Source organism: Heptranchias perlo, chromosome 2 (genome assembly GCF_035084215.1).
Source record: "Heptranchias perlo isolate sHepPer1 chromosome 2, sHepPer1.hap1, whole genome shotgun sequence".
NCBI lineage: Eukaryota > Metazoa > Chordata > Chondrichthyes > Hexanchiformes > Hexanchidae > Heptranchias > Heptranchias perlo.
The window spans coordinates 103,287,444-103,309,650 of record NC_090326.1 but is presented as its reverse complement, the minus strand read 5'-3'; the positions used below and the strand labels follow the sequence as shown (position 1 = coordinate 103,309,650).

The 22,207-nt window shown below is 39.5% G+C and overlaps 1 protein-coding gene across 5 annotated transcripts in view; it reads right to left on the bottom strand.

Annotated features, from left to right (window-relative positions):
• ikzf1 (IKAROS family zinc finger 1 (Ikaros)) overlaps positions 1 to 21,975 on the bottom strand; it is a 74,269-nt gene extending 52,294 nt beyond the window's left edge. Inside the window, exons 1-3 of one of the 5 annotated variants that reach the window (XM_068005260.1) lie at positions 21,602 to 21,975; positions 19,319 to 19,381; positions 13,546 to 13,665 (exon numbers count right to left, since the gene is read on the bottom strand). In XM_068005260.1, the coding sequence (XP_067861361.1) occupies positions 13,546 to 13,665; positions 19,319 to 19,381; positions 21,602 to 21,962 (544 nt within the window). In that variant the 5' untranslated portion in view covers positions 21,963 to 21,975. The remainder of the gene's footprint in view (positions 1 to 13,545; positions 13,666 to 19,318; positions 19,382 to 21,601) is intronic. The other 4 variants (XM_068005291.1, XM_068005269.1, XM_068005277.1 and 1 more) reach the window with 4 other exon arrangements.
• Between the last annotated feature and the right edge of the window lie 232 nt (positions 21,976 to 22,207).

Below are 22,207 nucleotides of genomic sequence, written 5' to 3'. Positions count from 1 at the left end.
CATTTTTAATGCTTTGTTTTTTGAAAAATGATAGTCGTGCAAACCACACATTTTACATTATAATTTTTCAGATTTTTTTTTCAAAATTGCATCTAACATCCCAAACTCATTGTGTAGTAACCTCTATGACCTCACAAACCCACTGTGTAGTAATCTCTATGACATCACAAACACACTGTGTGGTAACCTCTATGCTGTCACAATCCCAATGTATAGTAACCTCTATGACATCACATACCCATTGACCTTAATTGCCAACCATTCTTCAACTGTTCAATCAATTTATTCTGATCTGACACTAGACATTTTTCATGACAAGGAAGAAAAGTATTTTGTATCCATCATATAACATAACAACAATCAGATGATGAATTACACAAGTACATGGAGTCCTCACTGGTTTTGGACTTGTATGTGTACAAAAGTCAGAGCAATTCATGCACTTAGTAAAAGTAATATTTATATTCTTATGTGTCAAGATATAAAGGATACATATCTTGAGGTAATGGACTGGCAAAAGCTTTTTAACTTACAAAAACCATGATCTTGATGAGCATTTTGTTTTCAAGATCACAATTATACCATGCATTTGGGTGTTTTAATTTTTGTTCATATTTTGAAGTTTTTGTGGTGTCCTTTGTTATGCAGAGGTTGGATGGTTGGTGATCTGATTCTATTTGCAATGTGGTCCATCAGAACTTCAGAAATCAGTGCTGCTGACTGATCAGTCTATGATTATGGGACCCCTAATGCTCACATCAAGCAGCTCCGCCTAATTAAACCACAATGGAGAGCAGCATGCGGAAGGAATGCCAGGAAAGATAAATAGAGCAATGAGAGTGACAGAAGCAGACCAGGATATAGATAAATATAAAAGCGGAACATTCAAATGAAAAAAAGTAGCTAATGGGAAGACAGTGGGCAACTGTAAGATAGCAGACTCAGAAGAAAGTGGTTGAGGAACACACAGGAGCTGATTTTTGTTTGCTGATTGTCCCATTTCCTGGCAAAATCGAGGCGGCGCAGGGCGAAAATTGGCGAGGCTCGCATCCTGCCAGGATCTATCGAGAGGCCTGCCTGGTGCAATCTTCGCCTGGACGTTGAAATAGGCGTCCAGCACACCTTCCCGGAACCTTATTTGAATATTTAAATCAGGGTCTGATGACCATCATAGGACTCCAATAAAAGCAAAAATGTTTGTTCTTTCATTTTTGTGTGCCGAGGAGAAGCGGGGTACCCTTCTGGCCCCACAAAAATAGTCCATCCCACTGCCACCTCTCCTGCCCTGGGATCACCTACGCCCCCACCCACCCCAGGTCTGCACTGTCAACCAGCTCAGCTTAGGAGCCATCTGATTTCCTCTGGACCGGCAGGTTGCCTGGAAGCACGTAGCTTGCCAGCTGCCTGCCAATGAGGCCCGAATGCCAAGATGGTTCAGGCCTCTCATTGCTGCGATCGAGCGGGCGACACAATCGCAAAGCCAGTTGCGCCCCCCCCCCTCCCGATTACCACAGTAAGCCAAAAGTGGCCCCACAGCAAAACTGTAAGATAATTGCAGCAGTATCGCTTAACACTCACAACCCCATCACATTTGATTTGTAAACAAAGTGATCGCAGCACTGTCAGAGACACTGAACGCCTGTTGGGCAGAGGATTTCCCTATTGACATATCCGTCATCTGAAGTCTTTCCAAAGAGGAATGATGTGTCGGGCCATTTGTACAGCCAGGAACCTGCTTTCATCTTTGCTGGCCTGTACAGACTCCCCGACATCAGAAAGGGTGTGGGAATGTTGCAAGTGTGATTCTACACCAACTGCATGTATGTGAGATTCACTCACACACAGTTAAAGTCACATTTGCTACTTTCGAGCCAACTACAATATCTTGCATATGGAGTTGTCCATTGTTGCTGAATCTGCCCCACATTATAAACTGAAGCAGTGCGATCATATAAATGGGGCACAAGACTCAATAACATATGAGTGACGAAGTATTAAGTTAGAAGTCCATCATCAAAGGTGATGTGAACAGCAAAATAGTACTTGCGATAAAGAATTAATTTTGTTTGCACCATGCATGAAAAAGTACTAGCAATAAATATACCATATCTCAGAAGTTATTTATAAGCATGTAGCAACAGCGAAACAATGAAAGCTTTAAGAAGTCACCAGCCAAGGTTTCAGCTTTGCTCAGTGGTAATTCTCTTGCCTCTGAGTCATAAGGTAGTGGGGTCAAGCACCATTCCAAAGACTTCACCATAATCTAGGCTGATATTTCAGTGTACTAGTGAGGTGCTGTCTTTTGGATGAGATGCTAACCAGAAGCCTCTTCTGCCCTCTCAGGTGGACATAAAGGAGATAAAATTGGTCTTCGCCAATAGCACAAAATACACTCATGGCAAATTGGCCACCAGTTTTACACCACGCCATAGAGAAAAGAAAATTGGGTGTGATGTAAAATGGACTGCCAATTCATTATGAGTCCGTTTCACATTACTGGTGAAGCCCAATTTCACCCCCAAATGATCCCTCAGCACTATTTGAAGAGGAATAGGGGAGTTCTCCTGGTGTCCTCACCAAAATTTATCCCTCAACTAATACCTAAAACATATCGTCTGGTCATTTATTTCATTGCTGGATTAAGTGCTCAAGTCTGTGGAGTGGGATGTGAACCCAAAACCTTCTCACTCAGAAGCAAGATTGCTACCACTGAGCCAAGGCTGACACCTGTGACATCAAAAAGGTTCTACTATGGTCAGCCATATAATAAGATAAATATCTTCACATGTGAAACCAACAAGATAATTTGTTAACTGCCAGCCTTAGAATTATACCCATTTCTGTAATTACCATAAATAAACTGAAAATGTGATCAGAAGTTTCACCAACTGGATTTAAATAATGCAAGCATCCTTAAGTCTAAGCAGTTTCCCAGAATCTCGGGTAACTACAATTTGAGGTAATAACCTATGTTATAACAAAATCCTCAAGAGCCATATATTCCACAAGTATTTGAAGAACAATACTAAAGAGATGGGGGAAAGAATGGAATGGGATTGAAGTAGAGTGCTCTGATGTGGAGCTAGCACTGGTGAAGACACGATGGGCTGAATGGCTACTTTCTGTGCTGAACTTTTTGCAATAACAGACTTTTATTGAGTACAGGTACTTAAAGTACTTTTACTGCTTTTACCATACAGTATCTTTCTTAAAATGTTGAAATTGTTTTAAAACATTTATCCAGTGAAAATGTTGACACTGTGGAGAGGCTTGTTGTCTTTACTGCCTGGCCATTAAGCATCACCTGGGCAGGGTGAAGAATAGAAAGTCTGGCGGAGAGGATCACATGCTCCATACAGAACTCGCTGCCTTTTTCTTCTGTTAATTTCAATGGGAATTACTGGCTGTAATCCTCCTTGCCAAATTTTCTTTTCTGAGCTCCACTTAGGCGGTAAAGACCAAAAGCAACCCCTGTTTTACAATATTAAAATGTTGAAATTAAGTTAAATTGTTGAAACGGTTAAAATGTTTTTAAGGTTTAGAATAAAGTTAATTTAAATTAAAGTCCACAAACATGTTTCGCAGGTGTTTTTGTCATGTTTTTCAATCTTATCAATGCTCTTCTAATTGTAATGAAATCATGTATTTAATGTCTTTTTTGCAGTGATAATGGATTTTCATTATAAGCGGAATCCACGATGTTACTTCAGTTAGTATCCCACAGCATTCCATAAAAATGTAACCTCAAAAAATTAGGGGGTAGAATTTCCATCGGGGTTCTCTCATTTATCCGCCGTAAGTTACGACAGATGATCGGGAGAACCCCTCACTGAAACTCACCCCCTTAGTCTATACATATTACAATCAACAATAGTTTATAAGTGTGCTTATCTCTGGGTAAATGTTACAATTTAATGCTTACAGGCAATGGGAGCGCACAATCGGAATTTGGGCAAGGACCTAATTAATGGATGGGAAATCACATGTCTCTCTGACCTCTGTGCCTGAATTCCTGATATGTGCACCTATCATGCAGAGCATAAAATATGAACCCTTGAGACAACTAAAGGGTACTGCAGCAGTTTTCTGATCAAATCGCTGTATCAATAGGATGTTGATGCTTGGTTTAAAAATGTTTTGTTGCTATGCAAGGTTTGGTTCTGTTGTGGAACCTGTTCTGCCTGTTTATTTATTTTCTATTTTTGCAGGCTTTGCATTTATTTTGTAAGTCATTTACTTGAGCTTGCTGTATAAATTAGGCACAATTTAAGGTCAAATTTCCTGTATAGCCGAGGCATAGAATATAAGAACAGGGAGGTTATGCTAGAGCTGTATAAAACATTGGTTAGGACACAGCTTGAGTACTGTGTACAGTTCTGGTCACCACATTACAGGAAAGATGTGATTGCACTAGAGAGGGTACAGAGGAGATTTACGAGGCTGGAGAATTTTAGCTATGAGAAAAGATTGGATAGGCTGGGGTTGTTTTCTTTGGAACAAAGGAGGCTGAGTGGAGATTAAATTGAGGTATATAAAAATATGACGGAACTAGATAGAGTGGATAGGGAGGACCTATCTCCCTTAGCAGACGGGTCAGTGATCAAGGGGCATAGAGTTAAAGTAATTGGTAGAAAGATTAGATGGGAGCTGAGGAGAAATTTTTTCACCGAGAGGGTGGTGGTGCCTGAAAGGGTGGTAGAGGCAGAAACCCTCAACTCATTTAAAAAGTACTTGGATGTCACTTGAAGTGCCGTAACCTACAGACCAAGTGCTGGAAAGTGGGATTAAGCTGGATAACTCTTTTTCAGCTGCATGGACACGATTGGCCGAATGGCCTCCTTCTGTGCCGTAACTTTCTATGATTCTATCAAATACCTGGTATCTATGCCAAAGCCAACTGGTACAGTTTTACCTTGGACAGCCAAAAATTCTATGAATTATTGCAGAATATTGGGGTAATTTTATGAAATTACATTCCCAGCAGGGAGCCTCTCCCACCTGTAGTGCATACCAGCAATTTGGGGATACGGCCCCAGGATTTTCCATCCATTCATTTTGATAGATGAAAGATTATGGAGAGCATGTGCCTGAATACTCAATATGACTCATGGTGGGCAAGGTTCCCCACTGGGAGTACATTACACTTTACATCTGATCTGTTTCCCTAAACATACAAAATACTTTTCTTTTACAAATAATTACAAATTATTTGTTGCGTTACATTCCTGTATACACTATTTTTGCACAGGCGTTAACTCATCCACAATAAATAGGTCAACACCTGTGTAAAAATCAATGCCTACAGGCACGCAGTACAGGTGCTTGTACATGACATATGTTGATTAGAATTTCTACTCTATAATTTTTAAGTATTTATTTTGATCTAAAAAAAAGGAGGAAAATTAAAAGATTTTTGAGCAAACGCTATTCTCTGAGGTGAAGATTTTCGGTGTTGGAGAAAGAAATTTCCGTACTTGTGGACAAAAATCAAAATACTGCAGATGCTGAAAAACAGAAAACACTGCAGATACTCAGCAGGTCTGGCAGTGTCCAGCAAGAAAACACAAATCATTTGACGTTTCAGGTATAAACCCTTCCTCAGAATTAAAAGATATTAAAGAGAACATTTAAGAAGGAAAAGAACAAGGGGAGGGAGGAAAAACAAGCACACAGATGTAGCATGGATTATATGTACAATACATCTTGCTCTACTAGTTCCACAATAATATTTCTTCACCTTAATCTAGAAAAGCAACCCCTATTGCCCAACTGTGATATTTCCATTTCCTGCAAGAACCATCTTTTGAAGCTTTTGTGTGAATTTGACAATTTAGTGACAATTGCAGTTGAATTATAGCAGCATTAGCCATGGATTTGAGATTACTAGAAAATGGATTGAGACTGCCTAAATTCATTTCACTTAGGGCCCTTACAGCTATAGAAAGGAGATCCTATCATTCTGGTCTGGATTGGATTTTAGGTCAGGAGGCAAAAAGTCAGTGTTTTAATTAACTGCGTTCTCAGTCTCCTATACTTTAAAGCATTTCATTTCTTAATGCCACATTTACATCAGTCCCAACGTGCAGGGGGTTAGTTTACATTTGATGAATAAATCAAATTCCTTTTTTATCAAATGGGACTCTAGCAATTTTACCTGTGCTTTGGTAATCATATTCCATAATTCTGTTCTTTTTTCCATGCAAACCAGTGGCCTTGTCAATGAGGTATAAACAAATAATGTAAAGTGCTGATTTGTAGCTTGTTCAAGTATTGGAAGTGTTTTTGTACTGCTAAAATGTACTACAAACACAAGATTCTTGCACAAAAATGGATTGGATATTGCTGCATACTTGGCTGATAAGGAGTTGGAAAATAAAAGTTCACTTCAGATTGGCATTCAAAAGCAAAAAAGGGATTGCAGCTACCTATCTTAGTATTGTTGACTCAACCCACTGCAGAGAAGTGGCCTAGAATTGGGGGGCCTGTAACTGACCTGAAATATTGCCTCTCATCATGGGCGAGGCACAAAAATGTAATCTTTTATGTCTTGCAACAGGTAGGAGATTTTATACAATCTGAGTGGCGAAGATAATAGGTGAAACACTTTGATATTGTCCTTAGCTAAAGTGCTTTTGCTATACCAGCAATGATAAAATATGAATCAAAGCTATGAAGACTCTATTCACACAGCAATACAGTAATTCACCTTCCATGTCACAATGCAGCTCTCCTTGTGGTGCATCACAAGCACAAGTAAGGAGGGTTAAAATACTATGGGTTTAAAAAATACTTTGAGTACACACAGATGGCCCAGTAATTTGTTCACAGTGCCTCATACTACATTTGCAGGTAGTTTCTGTGCTTGTTCGTGTGCGGAATTATGAGGGATTTTGGCGGGAGTAGATGGGGAGAGATTGTTTCCGCTTGCGGGAGGGTCGGTAACCAGAGGACATAGATTTAAGGTCCTTAAATAGAACATAAGAACAGAAGAAATAGGAACAGGAGTAAGCCATAAAGCCCCTCGAGCCTGTTCGCATTCAATAAGATCATGGTTGATCTTCTACCTCAATTCCACTTTCCCGCCCTATCCCCATATCCCTTGATTCCCTTAGTGTCCAAAAATCCATCGATCTGTCTTGAATATACTCAACAACTCAACATCCACAGCCCTCTGGGGTGGAGAACTTCAAAGATTCACAACCCTCTGAGTGAAGAAGCTTTTCCTCATCTCGGTCCTAAATGGCCAACCCCTTATCTTGAGACTATGACCCCTATATCTAGACTCTCCAGCTGGTATAGTAAAAGCACTTTAGCTAAGGACAATATCAAAGTGTTTCACCTATTATCTTCGCCACTTAGATTGTATAAAATCTCCTACCTGTTGCCAGCATCTACCCTGTCAAGCCCTCTAAGAATTTCATACGTTTCAAAGAGATCATCTCTCATTCTTCTAAACTCCAGAGAATATAGGCGCATTCTACACAATCTCTCCTCATAGGGATTATCCCTCTCATTCCAGGAATCAATCTAGTGAACCTTCAGTGCACCCCCACTAAGGTAAGTATATCCTTCCTTAGGTAAGGAGACCAAAACTGTACACAGTACTCCAGGTGTGGTCTCACCAGAACCCTATATAATTACAGGGTTCTGGTGAGACCACACCTCCTTACTCTTCTGCTCCAACCTCCTTGCAATAAAGGCTAACATACCAAGACTAACATGCCTTCCTAATTGCTTGCTGTACTTGCATATTAACTTTCTGTGATTGTGTACAGACACCCAATCTCTCTGACTACCAACATTTCTTAGTCTCTCACCTTTTAAAAAATATTCTGCTTTTCTATTCTTCCTACCAAACTGGATAATTTCACATTTCGCCACATTATACTCCATCTGCCACCTTCTCCTCCACTCACTTAACCTGTCTATATCCCTTTGCAGTCTCTTTGTGTCCTCCTCACAGCTTACTCTCCCACCTAGCTTTGTATCGTCAGCAAATGTGGATACATTACACTTGGTCCCCTCATCTAAGTCACTGATATAGATTGTAAACAGCTGAGGCCCAAGCACTGATCCTTGCGGCACCTCACTAGTTACAACCTGCCAACCCGAAAATGACCCATTTATACCTACTCTCGGCTCCAGACCTCATTACAGCTTTGGTCCAAACATGGACAAAAGAGCTGAATTCCAGAGGTGAGGTGAGAGTTACTGCCCTTGACATCAAGGCAGCATTTGACTGAGTGTGGCACCAAGGAGCCCTAGTAAAATTGAAGTCGATGGGAATCAGGGGGAAAACTCTCCAGTGGCTGGAGTCATACCTAGCACAAAGGAAGATGGTAGTGGTTGTTGGAGGCCAATCATCTCAGCCCCAGGACATTGCTGCAGGAGTTCCTCAGGACCGTGTCCTAGGCCCAACCATCTTCAGCTGCTTCATCAATGACCTTCCCTCCATCATAAGGTCAGAAATGGGGATGTTCGCTGATGATTGTAGTGTTCAGTTCCATTTGCAACACCTCAGATAATGAAGCAGTCCGTGTCCGCATGCAGCAAGACCTGGACAATATCCAGGCTTGGGCTGAGAAGTGGCAAGTAACATTTGCGCCAGACAAGTGCCAGGCAATGACCATCTCCAACAAGAGAGAGTCTAACCACCTTCCCTTGACATTCAACGGCATTACCATCGCCAAATCCCCCACCATCAACATCCTGGGGGTCACCATTGACTAGAAACTTAACTGGACCAGCCATATAAACACTGTGGCTACAAGAGCAGGTCAGAGGCTGGGTATTCTGCGGCGAGTGACTCACCTCCTGACTCCCCAAAGCCTTTCCACCAACTACAAGGCACAAGTCAGGAGTGTGATGGAATACTCTCCACTTGACTGGATGAGTGCAGCTCCAACAACTCTCAAGAAGCTCGACACCATCCAGGACAAAGCAGCCCGCTTGATTGGCACCCCATCCACCACCCTAAACATTCATCCCCTCCACCACCGGCGCACCATGGCTGCAGTGTGTACCATCCACAGGATGCACTGCAGCAACTCGCCAAGGCTCCTTCGACAGCACCTCCCAAACCCGCGACCTCTACCACATAGAAGGACAAGAGCAGCAGGTACATGGGAGCAACACCACCTGCACGTTCCCTTCCAAGTCATACACCATCCCGACTTGGAAATATATCGTCGTTCCTTCATCGTCGCTGTGTCAAAATCCTGGAACTCCCTTCCTAACAGCACTGTGGGAGAACCTTCACCACACGGACTGCAGCGGTTCAAGAAGGCGGCTCACCACCACCTTCTCAAGGACAATTAGGGATGGGCAATAAATGCCGGCCTCGCCAGCGACACCCACATCCCATGAACGAATTTTAAAAAAGCCTGTTTCCTAGCTGGTTCCTCAACATATTGTTCTAGAAAACTGTCTCGAATACATTCCATGAACTTGTCCTCCAAACTACTTTTGCCAATTTGGTTTGCCCAGTCTATATGAAGATTAAAGTCCCCCACGATTAATGCATTACCCTTGTTACATGCTCCTCTAATTTCCTGACTTATACTCTGTCCAACTCTGTAACTACTGTTAGGGGTCCTATAAACTACTCCCACCAGTGTTTTCTGCCCCTTGTTATTTCTTAGCTCCACCCATGCTGATTGTACATCCTGATTTTCTGAGCTAAGATCCTTTCTCACTACTGCCTTTATCTCATCCTTTATTATCAGGGCATCCGCCCCCCCCTCCACCGGCTTTTCTATTTTGCCTATCTTTTCTAAAAGTCAAGTACCCTGCAATATTTAGTTCTCAACCTTGGTCACCCTGCAACAAGGTCCCAGTAATGACTACTAGATCAAACCTATTTATCTCTATTTGTGCCATTAATTCATCTATCTTGTTACGAAAGCTTTGTGCATTCAGATAGAGCGCCTTTAATTTTAATTTTTTACTATTTTTCCCTGATGCGACCTTAGTCACTAATGCCCTATTACCATTGTCAAACTTTCTATCCCTTCCTGACACACTCTGTTTTTTCCCAAATCGCTACTCTGCTCTACAACTTAGATTGGCAAAAGAACCAGAGAAGAGATGAGGAGAATTTTTTTGACACAGCGAGTTATGATCTGGAATGCACTGTCTGAAAGGGTGGTGGAAGCAAATTCAATAGTAACTTTCAAAAGGAAATTGGATAACTACTTAAAGGGGAAAAATTGCAGTGCTATGGGGTAAATACAGGAGAGTGGGACTAATTGGACAGCTCTTTCAAAGAGCGGCACAGGCACAATGGGCCAAATGGCCTCCCTCTGTGCTGTATGATTCTACAATTGTTTGACCGGTTTTACTTTGAAAAGTTAAATCACAGAAAGATGGTAATTTTACATATTTTCAGCTCAATCCTTTTTAACGTTGGCATGCTGTATTACCAGCCATTAGGAAACATTTTTTCAATACAGGTAATTTCTGTTTGCCTCATAGTTTAATGACACATCCAACATTCACATTACCTTGCACATGCAGTGGTAAAGAATAATAACCTGAAGACTCTAAACTGGCTGCTGCTTTCTCATACAGAACTATCTGCTGCAGTAGTGCATGCTCCGCCCAATACTGTCCAAAAATGGCAATCATAAATAGGACCCCAATTTGCATATTAAAAGGGCCTACCACCTGAAAGGGGCGATGCTCCGGCCATCCACGTCAGGCCCCAGGGAAGACTGCAGTGGCCACAGTGACAGCAAGAACAGGACGGTGAGTCATTCCCATCATTTTTGGGGCACTACTGCCCAATTCCCGTCAGACACGAGGCCACAAAATCTACCCCTGGATGTCCTAGCTCTTTTTAAACAATCTGCTTTTAAAAACATTACAATGGTTCTCACAATAAGAATTTATTTATTAACCTGATTGACCAATCTCCGGGACCTGATGGTTCCCACCCCAAGTTTTTAAAAGAAATAGGTGAGGAAATTGCAGATGCGTTGGTCACAATTTTTCAACGGTCTCTAGATTCGGGAATTGTGCCTTTAGATTGGAAAATTGTAAATGTCAATCCATTATTTAAGAAGGGAGGGAGGGAGAAACCTGGAAACTACAGATCTGTCAGTTTAATGTCAGCTGTGAGGAAGTTACTGGAATCTATCATCAGAGACAGAGTGACTAAGCACTTGGACAAGGAAGAGCTGATAAGAGAGTCATAAGGGTAGGTCATGTCTGACTATTCTAGTTGAATGTTTTGAGGAGGTCACCAACATGGTGGATAGGGGAGTATCTATGATGTTGTCTATATGAATTTACAAAAGGCATCTGATAAGGTTCCACACAAGAAATTATTAGCAAAAATAAATGTGCATGGAATTGGAGGTAACCCTGTGTCATTCAAAACTAATCTGCAGAAACATTATTTCAGTGAGTGAGTGGTAAATCTATGGACAAGGCTCCCTAAGAAGACGGTGGAAGCAGATAGTGTTGATTCATTCAAATGCAAATTAGATAGATTTTGTTCAGAAAATGATATTTTGGGATGCAGTATATGAATAATTTGAGAAATGAAATATGGTAAGTGTAGAATGGTCGGGCGGATCAAGTGACTTTGGACCTATGATTCACAAAGTTTTCCACCACTCACCTCATGTCTCAGTCTGCTGTGTACTAACTGATAGTGATTGATTGCATGATTAGTCAACAACTCCATTACTGTTGTATCATGCGGCTATCAGGATGGTAGAAGGTGAACTAGATGGGCTTTGATCTTTTTTCATCTAGCAATTTCTATGTTCCTACACGGGTTAATTAGTTGGGAGGTATTAGACAGAGAGTAGGGATAAAGGGAATGTACTCTGATTGGCAGGATGTAATAAACGGTGTTCCCCAGGGATCACGACTGGATCCTCAGCTTTTCAACATATATATCAATGACTTGGTTGAAGGATTGTGAATTTCATATCCAAGTTTGCAGATGACACTAAGTTAGGACGCATAGTAAGTTGTGTAGATGGGAGCAGGAGGTTACAAAGGGACTTAGACAGATGAAACAAGTGAACAAAACTGTGGCAAATAGAGTTCAATGAGGCCATCCAATTTGGATCCAAGAAAGACAAATCGGAATATTTTCTTAATGGGGAGAGAATAGAGACTATGGAGGAGCAATGGGATTCTGGTGTCCAAGTACACAAATCACTAAAAGCTACTGCATAGGTACAAAAAGTAATCAAAAGGGCTAATGGAATGATGGACTTTATCTCAAGGGGGCTGGAATACAAAGGGGAGGAAATTATGCTTCGGTTGTACAGAGCTTTGGTCAGACTGCGTCTAGAGTACCGTGTTCAGTTTTGGGCACCGGATCGCAGGAAGGATATATTGGCCTTGGAGAGGGTACAGCGCACATTCACCAGAATAATACCAGGACTTGTCATAGAATCATACAGCACAGAAAGAAGCCATTTAGCCCATAGTGCCTGTACCAGCTCTTTGAAAGAGCTATCCAATTAGTCCTGCTTCCTCCCCTGCACTTTACCCAAAGCTCAGCAAATTTTTCCTTTTCAAGTATATATCCAATTCTCTTTTGAAGGACTTAAAGTGTTAAAGTATGAGGACTGGTAGCATAAACTCGGCTTGTATGGCCTTGAGTTTAGACGGTTTAGGGCTGATCTAATTGAGATGTTTAAAAGGATAAAGGGATTTGATTGGATAGATAAAGAGAAACGGGCATGGGAGGGAAAAACAGGGGCAAGAAGAACCAATTTCGCAGGGCTATATCCTGCGCCCCAAGGATTCCTGAAAGACATCCAACAACGTATTGGGTCGGACAATTTTCAGGTGTACCTGGTGGCCACATAAAGCAGGCTTTAGGATCCTTGCATATGTTATCAACTGCTTTAAGGCCCATTCCGGAAATTCGTCTGCCCTGAGTGGAGCAGGCTATTTCACCTCACAACTGAGCTCGAGCCTATCCTTATCTGTCCACACATGCATGCTCTCCAGCATGAATCACCACATAGTGGAAACCCTTGAGTTTTTCCCTTCCTAACCCAAGGATGTCAATTGTAGTGCCCCTATAACAACCCCAGCTGAAAGCAGTATAGTCAGCACAAATCAGAATCAAACCTGGGGCCTTCCTCACTATATGACTCAGTTCCACACTAGATTTACAAACCAAGAGGGAGTGTAGCACAACCTTACTCAAAAAAAGTCATTACAGTTTCCAATTATATCCTATAAGATAGCAGAAATACTGCTACTATGTTCAAGATGCATCATGCAAGATCATGCTGGATTTATTCTAAGGCCCTTTTACACATATAAAAGATTACATACTATTATTTTGTATAGAGTATTTTATTAAGGGTTTACACGTATTCAATTATTTGTTTTATTCATAGATTGCTTATTGAACCCATAATTCATTTTCCAGCCAAACTGTAGCTAATCTGAATTACTATTATTTTGACGAGGTTCAAAATTATTTTTTGTTGTTCTGAAGAGACATACATTTTAATGAATAGCATAATACCTAGTTTTAAAGTAACATTCTAAAATTTTTGCACTTACCAATGATCCTGTCACCTTGTGGGTTGTTCTGGCCCCCAGAGCTGGTAGACAGATCTTCTGGGACAGGCATCTGCTCTAGTTGTTCTGGTTGGTCATTTATAGAAAGAGCTTCCTTACTCCCTACGTAAAAAGGATATGGTTACAATAACCAGGCAATAATAATGACAGATGTGTGCATTTAAGGGAGTAGAATGTATTTTTGGATTAACTGTCATTTTTCTCTAGTAATGTGTGTTTATGTATTTTTAAAACTACATAAAATACATTACAGACAACATTATGTTCTGAACTTGCTTATATCCAAACATTTTCAATGAGGTATTGCCTCCTGATCTGTTGAATTGACAATACAAAAAAAAAAATCAATGCTTTGATTTCAATCTCACACTCCCATTAGAATTAATTTGTTTAAGTCATAAATTTACTAGGAGAAAAATATGCACGTGGTCAAAATGTTTTGAGTTGATTTATACCATATTTTCTTTGACAGATGCAAAGGTTTCACAGAATGATTCAAAGTTGGATTTAAATGATAAGTACAATTTAAATCGTACTTTCATTTTAATTGTAGTGTAAAAGGCGGGAAGTAAAATAATTAACAATAAAAAGGAACAAAATTAAAGCAAGGCATAAAAGTAAATAGACAATGCGAAATATATGGAAGGCAGATATCTAAAGTAAACATTAAATGAAAAGCAGTCACAGATTTTAAGAAGCTAAAATCATTGTATAGGAAGCAGGTAAGAATTTGAAAGCATACCCTTAAATAGAAGCGAGTGACTTCCACAATCGCTTGATGTACCATTTGCTCTTTTCCTTATTTAACATCCAATGCAGTTTCTCTAAAGCAGTTGAAAAGGTGAGATCTGCCCTCAAATTAATCCCTTCTTTACAGCTGTACAAAAAGTGTTGTGTGATGAATACTTGTACTACTGACTCAATACATGTTCTGGCTAGAGCAACTTTAATTTAGTTAGTAAATTTTGAGGCCACCAGTTCCATGGTGGAGGAGCAAAATTGTAAAAACAAGAAAGCACGAGCTCTTGGCCAGACTTGTGGAGAATAACATCAATCATATAACGACTAAATCTGCCAATTCATGAACAAACATGGACATGGTTTGTGTAGAGAATAAATAAAATGTAGTAATGGGATCTTGAGGTTTACTATAGATATTCCAAATAATGGTTGAGGATCAGTAGTCAAACTTTAAAAGGTTTAAAGGTCTTAGATATACTATAAACATGACATACACTCACATATTTTAAGTTGGAGTAACAGTGGATGAAAGACTGAATGCAGCAGGAGGTTAGAACCCGTAACTCTGGGACCTGGAATTGAATCTAGTGCAGATGGATATGGTGAAGCTCTCCCACTCTGCTTGCTGCAAGATCCAAATTATAACATGGACAATTTCAACCTGGGTACTAGTTGGACTGAGTACACAGCATACTCTGTCCATCAAGCATTATGAATTGTCAATATCACAGAGAGTCCAATAAAGTTACCTGGTGTGGAAAGTTGAACATTCACTCTGATCCAGAAGGAGCACTCTACTGAAGCTGGATTTGGACACATTAGGGGAGGATTTCCTCTATGCACTAAATGCAGCAAAATCGTAAACACATCCATAGTAAGGATTATTTATTATTTTGCTATATAAAATGCACAGGAGAAATCTGTACCCATTGTTGGGACAGTTTAATTAAAGTTTTACCCTGTAACTATGCCATGTTACATTAGACATGAGAGTCACTGATACTGATACTATGATGAATACAAACATTCATTTGTTAAAAAAAAGTGGAGAGGTTATAAAAATAATCTCAATCTAATTAAGCAAAGTTTTAAAATTCTATATTGTGTAAATTAATTTAATCAGGAAAAGTATATATATTAAGTTATATTAAACTGTGGTTTATCATAATTTATCAATGAGCAACTAAATGTTTCAACTCAAAATTCAACATTTTATAATAACAAAAATATACTTTCAGTAAGTCATTACTGATATATCATTACTTGGTGGCCTTTACTTAATTCAAAGGTATTAGGATTCTTCTAAAGGAAACATAAAAGAGGACAAATTTGATATACAGCCTCAAGGTCATGAGACCTAATCTTGTTAATAATGAATAAGCCATCTAATTTTAGGGTTAAACCTGACTGAGCCTGACAACTAACTCCCAAAAGGTGAGTTTCAAATTTTCTAAAGCCATCATTGATGTTGCTTCATAGAGAAGCCTTCCGATTTTCAGACTTTATTTTTAATTTTTAAATTGGGTCAAAAGTCATGTCACAATAGCTGTGAACAAATTTGTCCTTTTTCCAGTCTAAAATAAAACAGGACATTTGTGATCATAAGACTCATGTGATACAAAGCACACCTTCAATCATCTGCATCACATACAAATGACTGAATGAAGTTCTGTAGTGTTGGAGGCACTGAGGATGCAGCCAAAACTACATGTCAACTCCTTTTAGCATTATATTTTATGAAGACATTTTTATGTATTTATTTACTTTATGTGTATTAATTTTTCCTTCCAAAATTGCATTGAAGAATTTCAATTAAACCTGAAGTTTTTGATTATTAACATCCTGCTTTATTTTTGACCCAAAAAGCACTTATTTACTCTCAGATGATTTCAACTGATTTTTTTAAACTTGAATTCAAGTAAAAATAAAATCTGAAAAAGTCTAATTACGAAGCAACACTAATGGCTGCTTTAAACAAATGTAGAGTTCCTTACTGTCCTTTCTACTTTCCCTTGCCGCCACTTTTTCTCGTATTAAAGTTCATACGGTGTACCTTCAGGCTTTAAGGTGCTATTATTTCTTCTTTTAGAGATATTTGATGAGTGAATCGAATCAAAACTCTATATACAGCCAAGAACAATATACATATAAAGCTAATTAATGGGGTGTGTAAATTTTAACATCATATTTTATCTTTCACAAGTGTACGTATTGTACCAAGGAGAATAACTGATACCTGAAAGTGAGATAAACAAAAGAACTTGCATCTATATAACACCTTTCACGTCCTCAGAACATCCCAAAGCACTTTACATCCAATTAATTACTTCTGAAGTGTGGTCACTGTTGTTTTGTAGGTAAATGTGGCAGCCAATTAGTGCACAGAAAAGTCCAACAAACAGCAATGAGATAAAGGACCAGTTATTTTGCTTCTGCTGGAGTAGGTTGAGGGATAAATGTTGGCCAGGACACTGGGAGAACCTACCTATTCTTCTTTGAATAGTGCCATAGGATCTTTTATGTAATCTGATCAGGAAGATCAGATGAAGAGCAAGAACAATGCGTAGTATCTATTCTTCAACACCTCTTTACCTCTATCATTATATTATTTTTATGTAGATCATATTTCAGGTTGAAAATATTTTTTTAAAACGGCATTACATAATGTAATGATTTAGAGCAATTTACCACAAAACAAATTTTACTTATGAGACATTATGAGACCGCAGTATTCAGAATTCACAGCAGAAAGACAAAAGCAATTGCACTTTTTTAAAGGCAATTCTGTAACCCAAACTTCTTCACAATATAGAAGTGTAGTTCAGAAAACGTGGAAAAAGATTTAAGGGTAAACTTTCCACTTTAATAGAAGGAAAATGCAGAGCTGTGCCTGCACAATTTTCTGATATCGGTTCGACACAGGAAATTTTACAGAAGCAGGCCATTTGGCCCAACTAGTCTAAGCCAGTGTTTATGCTCTACATGAGCCTCCTCCCACCCTTCTTCATCTAAATATCAGCATAACCTTCTATTCCTTTCTCCCTCAAGTGCTTATCTAGCTTCCCCTTAAATGCATCTATGTTAGTTGCCTCAACTACTCCTTATGGTAGTGAGTTCCACATTCTAACCACTCTTTGGGTAAAGAAGTTTCTCCTGAATTCCCTAATGGATTTATTAGTGACTATCTTATATTTATGGCTCCTAGTTCTAGTCTCCCCCATTACCCTATCGAACTCTTTCATAACCAGGTCACCCCTCAGTCTTGTCTTTTCTAGAGAAAAGAGCCCCAGCCTGTTCAATCTTTCCTGATATTTATAACCTCTCAGCTCTGGTATCATCCTTGTAAATCTTTTTTGCATCTTCTCCAGTGCCTCTATATCCTTTTTATAATATGGAGACCAGAACTGTGCGCAGTATTCCAAGTGTGGTCTAACCAAGGTTCTTTGCAACTTCTCTGCTTTTCAATTCTATCCCCTAATTTGTGAAAAGTTAGCATTTTAAAAAAACATAAGTAGAGGCTGATATTCTGCTTGTTAAAGAATTTTACTTTTATTTTTAAATTGGTCATTAGATCTTGTTTTGCATTTTTTTTCCAGACATCTACTTCTAGAATGAGAAAGCAGATCAGAAATGTTTCAGTGATGCTACAAAATAAAGGACTGTTTTCAAAGTTCCCTCCAGTGGGAAATTGTGTCATTGGAATGTAAACTGCAGGATGGTGCTCCTGCAAACTGCACGGGTTCAAGGAGGAGCAGGTCCTGAAAAGGACCTGGACCAGGAAATGAGTGGCTGTTTCAAAGGACTTAGACACAGAGATGAGCAGCTGGCAACAAGATCTGGACCAGAAGATAAGCAGCTGCTGGGAGGGACCTGGAACAAGAGGAATATCTGCTGCATGGGAAGTGAGACAGGCTCCTGAACAGCAATTATAGCTAGTCACATTATACGCCTTCTAGTTAAGTTATGCAGTTTTTCTTTAAAGGTAACTAGCTTTATAAATTAGAAGCTGTTTTGTAATTTTATTTTATGTTTCAATATTTTATCTTTCCAGCAGCAAATGAAATTTTAGCACTAGCAAATGGAGAGTGTGGTATTTGTGTGGGACAAGCATAGTTTCATCAAGGTGTGTGTGAGGAGTTTAGTACATAAGAAGCTCAATGGCAGATGTGGAACAGAGTTACAGATTGTGTGGTCTGGTGTGGGGGAGGATGTGTGACACTAATAGTTGTACTAAATGCCTCACGTTAATACTGCATCTATGAGAAACATATACCAGGGCCGTAGAGAAAAAAGCCTCAATCAAAAGGTACAAAACAAGTAATATTCAATGGCATTACAATTGAATAAAGTTTATTAATTGAATATGCTTAGTTAAAGTTTAAAGAACTTGTTTCAAGCAACTTCTTGATCAAATTAAATATGAAAGTTAAATGAAATCAACTTTAAGCTATGCATTTGAAAATTGCTAGGAAAAATGAACCTTCCTTGTTTACTGATTTTGTTTTGATTAAGAAAGCAGAAATAGGACAAAAGTAAGGCTGGATTACAATATAGAAATAATTTCAAAATTGCATGCTCACAGAGGGCGGTATTCTGTTTTGTTCTATATAGTGCATTGTCAGTTCCAGGAGACATTCCCTCAAGTTCCTCAATCCACAATGTACCGTTTCTATCTGTATTACTGATGCAAACCTCTTTTCAACAAACTTCATTCTTAGATTAATACTTTGAACAAGGATTCACTCAGGTTTTACAGGCCTACCGTAGGCCCAAAAAAGTGTTATCTGAAAAGAAAAGTTGCCTATGGGCGTGTATACTCTCCACCCTTATTATAACAGTTCATGAGAGTTCAGCTGTCATGTGTGTTCTAATGGAGAGCTGGTATAGTTAACTTCCTATTATATAGCACAAAACATTAAAAATGAAATGTCAGGAGCAAGTGTGTCTTAATGTATGAGAGCTGTATAAGGATAAGGTGTGACTACATAAATGCCATTTTTCAGATTAGATTTACCTGTCTCACCTGACAGCTGGGAAATGTCCTGTGCCTCTTCAGTTTCCATATTCTGCTGGTGGTCTGTAGTGAGAGGGAAAGGAATGATGTAGCCAGTTACTGAATAGATGATAATGCAACTGCTCACTGTTCTAACTCACTATCTGCTATGGAAAAATATGCCCTTCTTCCTTCAGTTCCAAATACTCTTGAAAAAATAACTACATTTCTTTCTGACAAGGAGACCCTGATCTTTCACAGATTACAAAGATTTATAGAAATTTCATTACAGGCAGAGGTTGATGAAATTTGTTATTTATTGTTAATTTCCCACTCCATAATAACCCAAAAATGCAAACTGACTGCAACAAAATTAAGCAGAAAATTAAATGGCCCTGGGTCATTGTATGTGAAGAGAAGCACAGAATTCATTCTCTGGTTGATCTATAGTTATGTTCTCTCTAATTTACTGAGCATGCATCGATGAACCTTGAGTCAGCTTTGTGACACTTGTACAATCAGCAATCAAAAATGAAGCAATTTACAGAAGAATGTCTCATTTACCCAAGCAGGACTGCATATCTGAGCAGCACAAGCTCTGCCTCGATTAATAATGAATACACCTCATACAGTAGCAGATGGGCAGAACTGCAGCTTTAGACTCTGTCCCTCACTTCAAGAAGTCTCAGTGACCAATTTCTTCAGTTAGCTCCTACATAGGGAGAAGTGAATCTCCCTAAAATAGCGAAACAAGCCCAGGAGAGAAAGGGAACCCATGCCTTCCTGTTTTACTGACAGATGGCTCCACAGATTTGGAACAAATAGTGGGAAGCTGCTACCCTTCTGCTGTAACACATAATGTTCTAAACACTGGTTTTGAAGCAACTGCAAACACCAGTGAGTAGAAGGTTGAGGTTCAGTGGGGTAGAAATAAGTTCAGTTTTCGCTAGGATTGCAGATTACCAGTGATTGGTCTCTGGAGGTGTCTGTGCACGTTTGGTGAGCTTTAACATTTAACCATTATAAAACTAGATCTTGCAAAACCAGTAATGTAATTAATTATGAGGATCACCAAATAACAATTTTAAGCTCCAACATTTACTAACTTCTCGGGTAGTTGCTAACACAAATGGCATAATATTTACAATAAGAATGTGTTAGAACAAATTACTAATATGTCCAAATCCTAAAATGACTATTTTTTTCTACTTTATTACCGCCCCCCCCCCCCCCCAGAAATGTTCTGCGTATACAAAAAAGCTTTATGCAAATACCTGAATACTAATTTGGCTAATGATAAGCTTTGAAAATAAATGAGTTCCTCCTACTGCACTGCCCTACACTGTATAATTGCTGAATGACTAATTTAGCAGAACGTTTTCAATTTTCAAATTCTTGGTAGGAATGAAACAATTTGACCATCCTCTCTTTCACTGAAGCATTTGCCTAATTTGTCTGAAAAACTGTATCAACGACACGTGCTCGCAAATAGTTATAAGCCACAATTTATTCAAATTAGTGATCTAATAAAGTTCTCTACATTATAACTGCAAACATAACTTGTTTAAAACGACTTCCCCAAAATAGTTCGACTAACCTTCCTCATTCTTTAGACCATGCATGTTAGAGATTCTAATGGGAAAAAAATCTTCAACTAATTTCCAGAATTACATTTTTCGAAACTTTCAAGTGTAACACCCTCACGAGTAAAGCGCACTATAGTAGTATGCAAATTCCTCAACCAGCACTAGAACATGAACTTCCTTACGTGTCAGTTTCTGAACAAAATTAGTAAATGGCATTGGCACATAATGGTTTCTCACTACAAAATTAATTTGATAGATTGCGGCGGTATATAATTTAAATAATTTTAACTGCTGCTACTAAACTACAGTAGAAACTATTCTTTCGAAATAGTTTTTGACAGTCGCAACAATGTGCTTCTGCAGCGCCACAAAATAATATTCCCAACGCGGTCACAAAACTTTATATTTATATATATATATATATATATGTGTGTATATATATATGCAGCTATATATGGATACAGGCACATTCAGAGTTTTGAAGATGAGCTCCCGCAATTATTTCGGTCACACAGAACTTCATGCAGCAATGGCAGGAAAGCATTGCAGCCGATGTAACAGGTGCCTCCTACAAACTATAAGACAAAAAAAAATTACTTTCTATATTTTTGCTATGACAATCCCACATCAGTGCAGTCCTCTATGTGCGTGTCGGTCGCACGCTATTAAGCGACGCTAAGGGTAAAGTTAGATGAGTTGGCTGGCTGTTCTTTCCTACCTGTATCCCTCCTCGCTGACTGTAGACACAGCCCGGCAGTTCCTGCTCCATGTGCAGGCTGCACTTGGAGTCCCTGCGGCTGTACATCCCTCCCCGCTCTCTCCCCGCTCGACTTCCTCCTTCCAATGCGCCGGCCGCGCGCACACACCCTCGTGCTGGGATTGGTGGAAGAGCCCAGGGCTCGCTCGCGGCCGATGCCCTTTTTGTTGAGTGGGGTACCCGGGGCGGCGGGCGTTTCTGTGCAGCTCTGTGCAGCACCACAATATCTGTCCTGAACCGACAGTGGCTGTGAGCACGACGTGTTCATTCGATGAAGGGTAATCACACAAAAACGCAATGGGGAAGTGTGGATTACACACATTGTTGATAGTCCAAGAAGGTGGAACATCAGAGAAGTCACCGATTAGACTGTCAGCCATGTCACATTGTGGTTGTGCTAATATCCAGTTGCGAATATTTTAAGGGATCGCCATCTTCATAGAAAGTGGCAAACTTTCTTCCCACTGGTGTACAAAAACAATAAACTATATCAAATCACTTGATGTGATTGTCATGAAAACTACACAGGACTCTCTTGACTCTTCTTTACTAAATGGAAGAACAGTT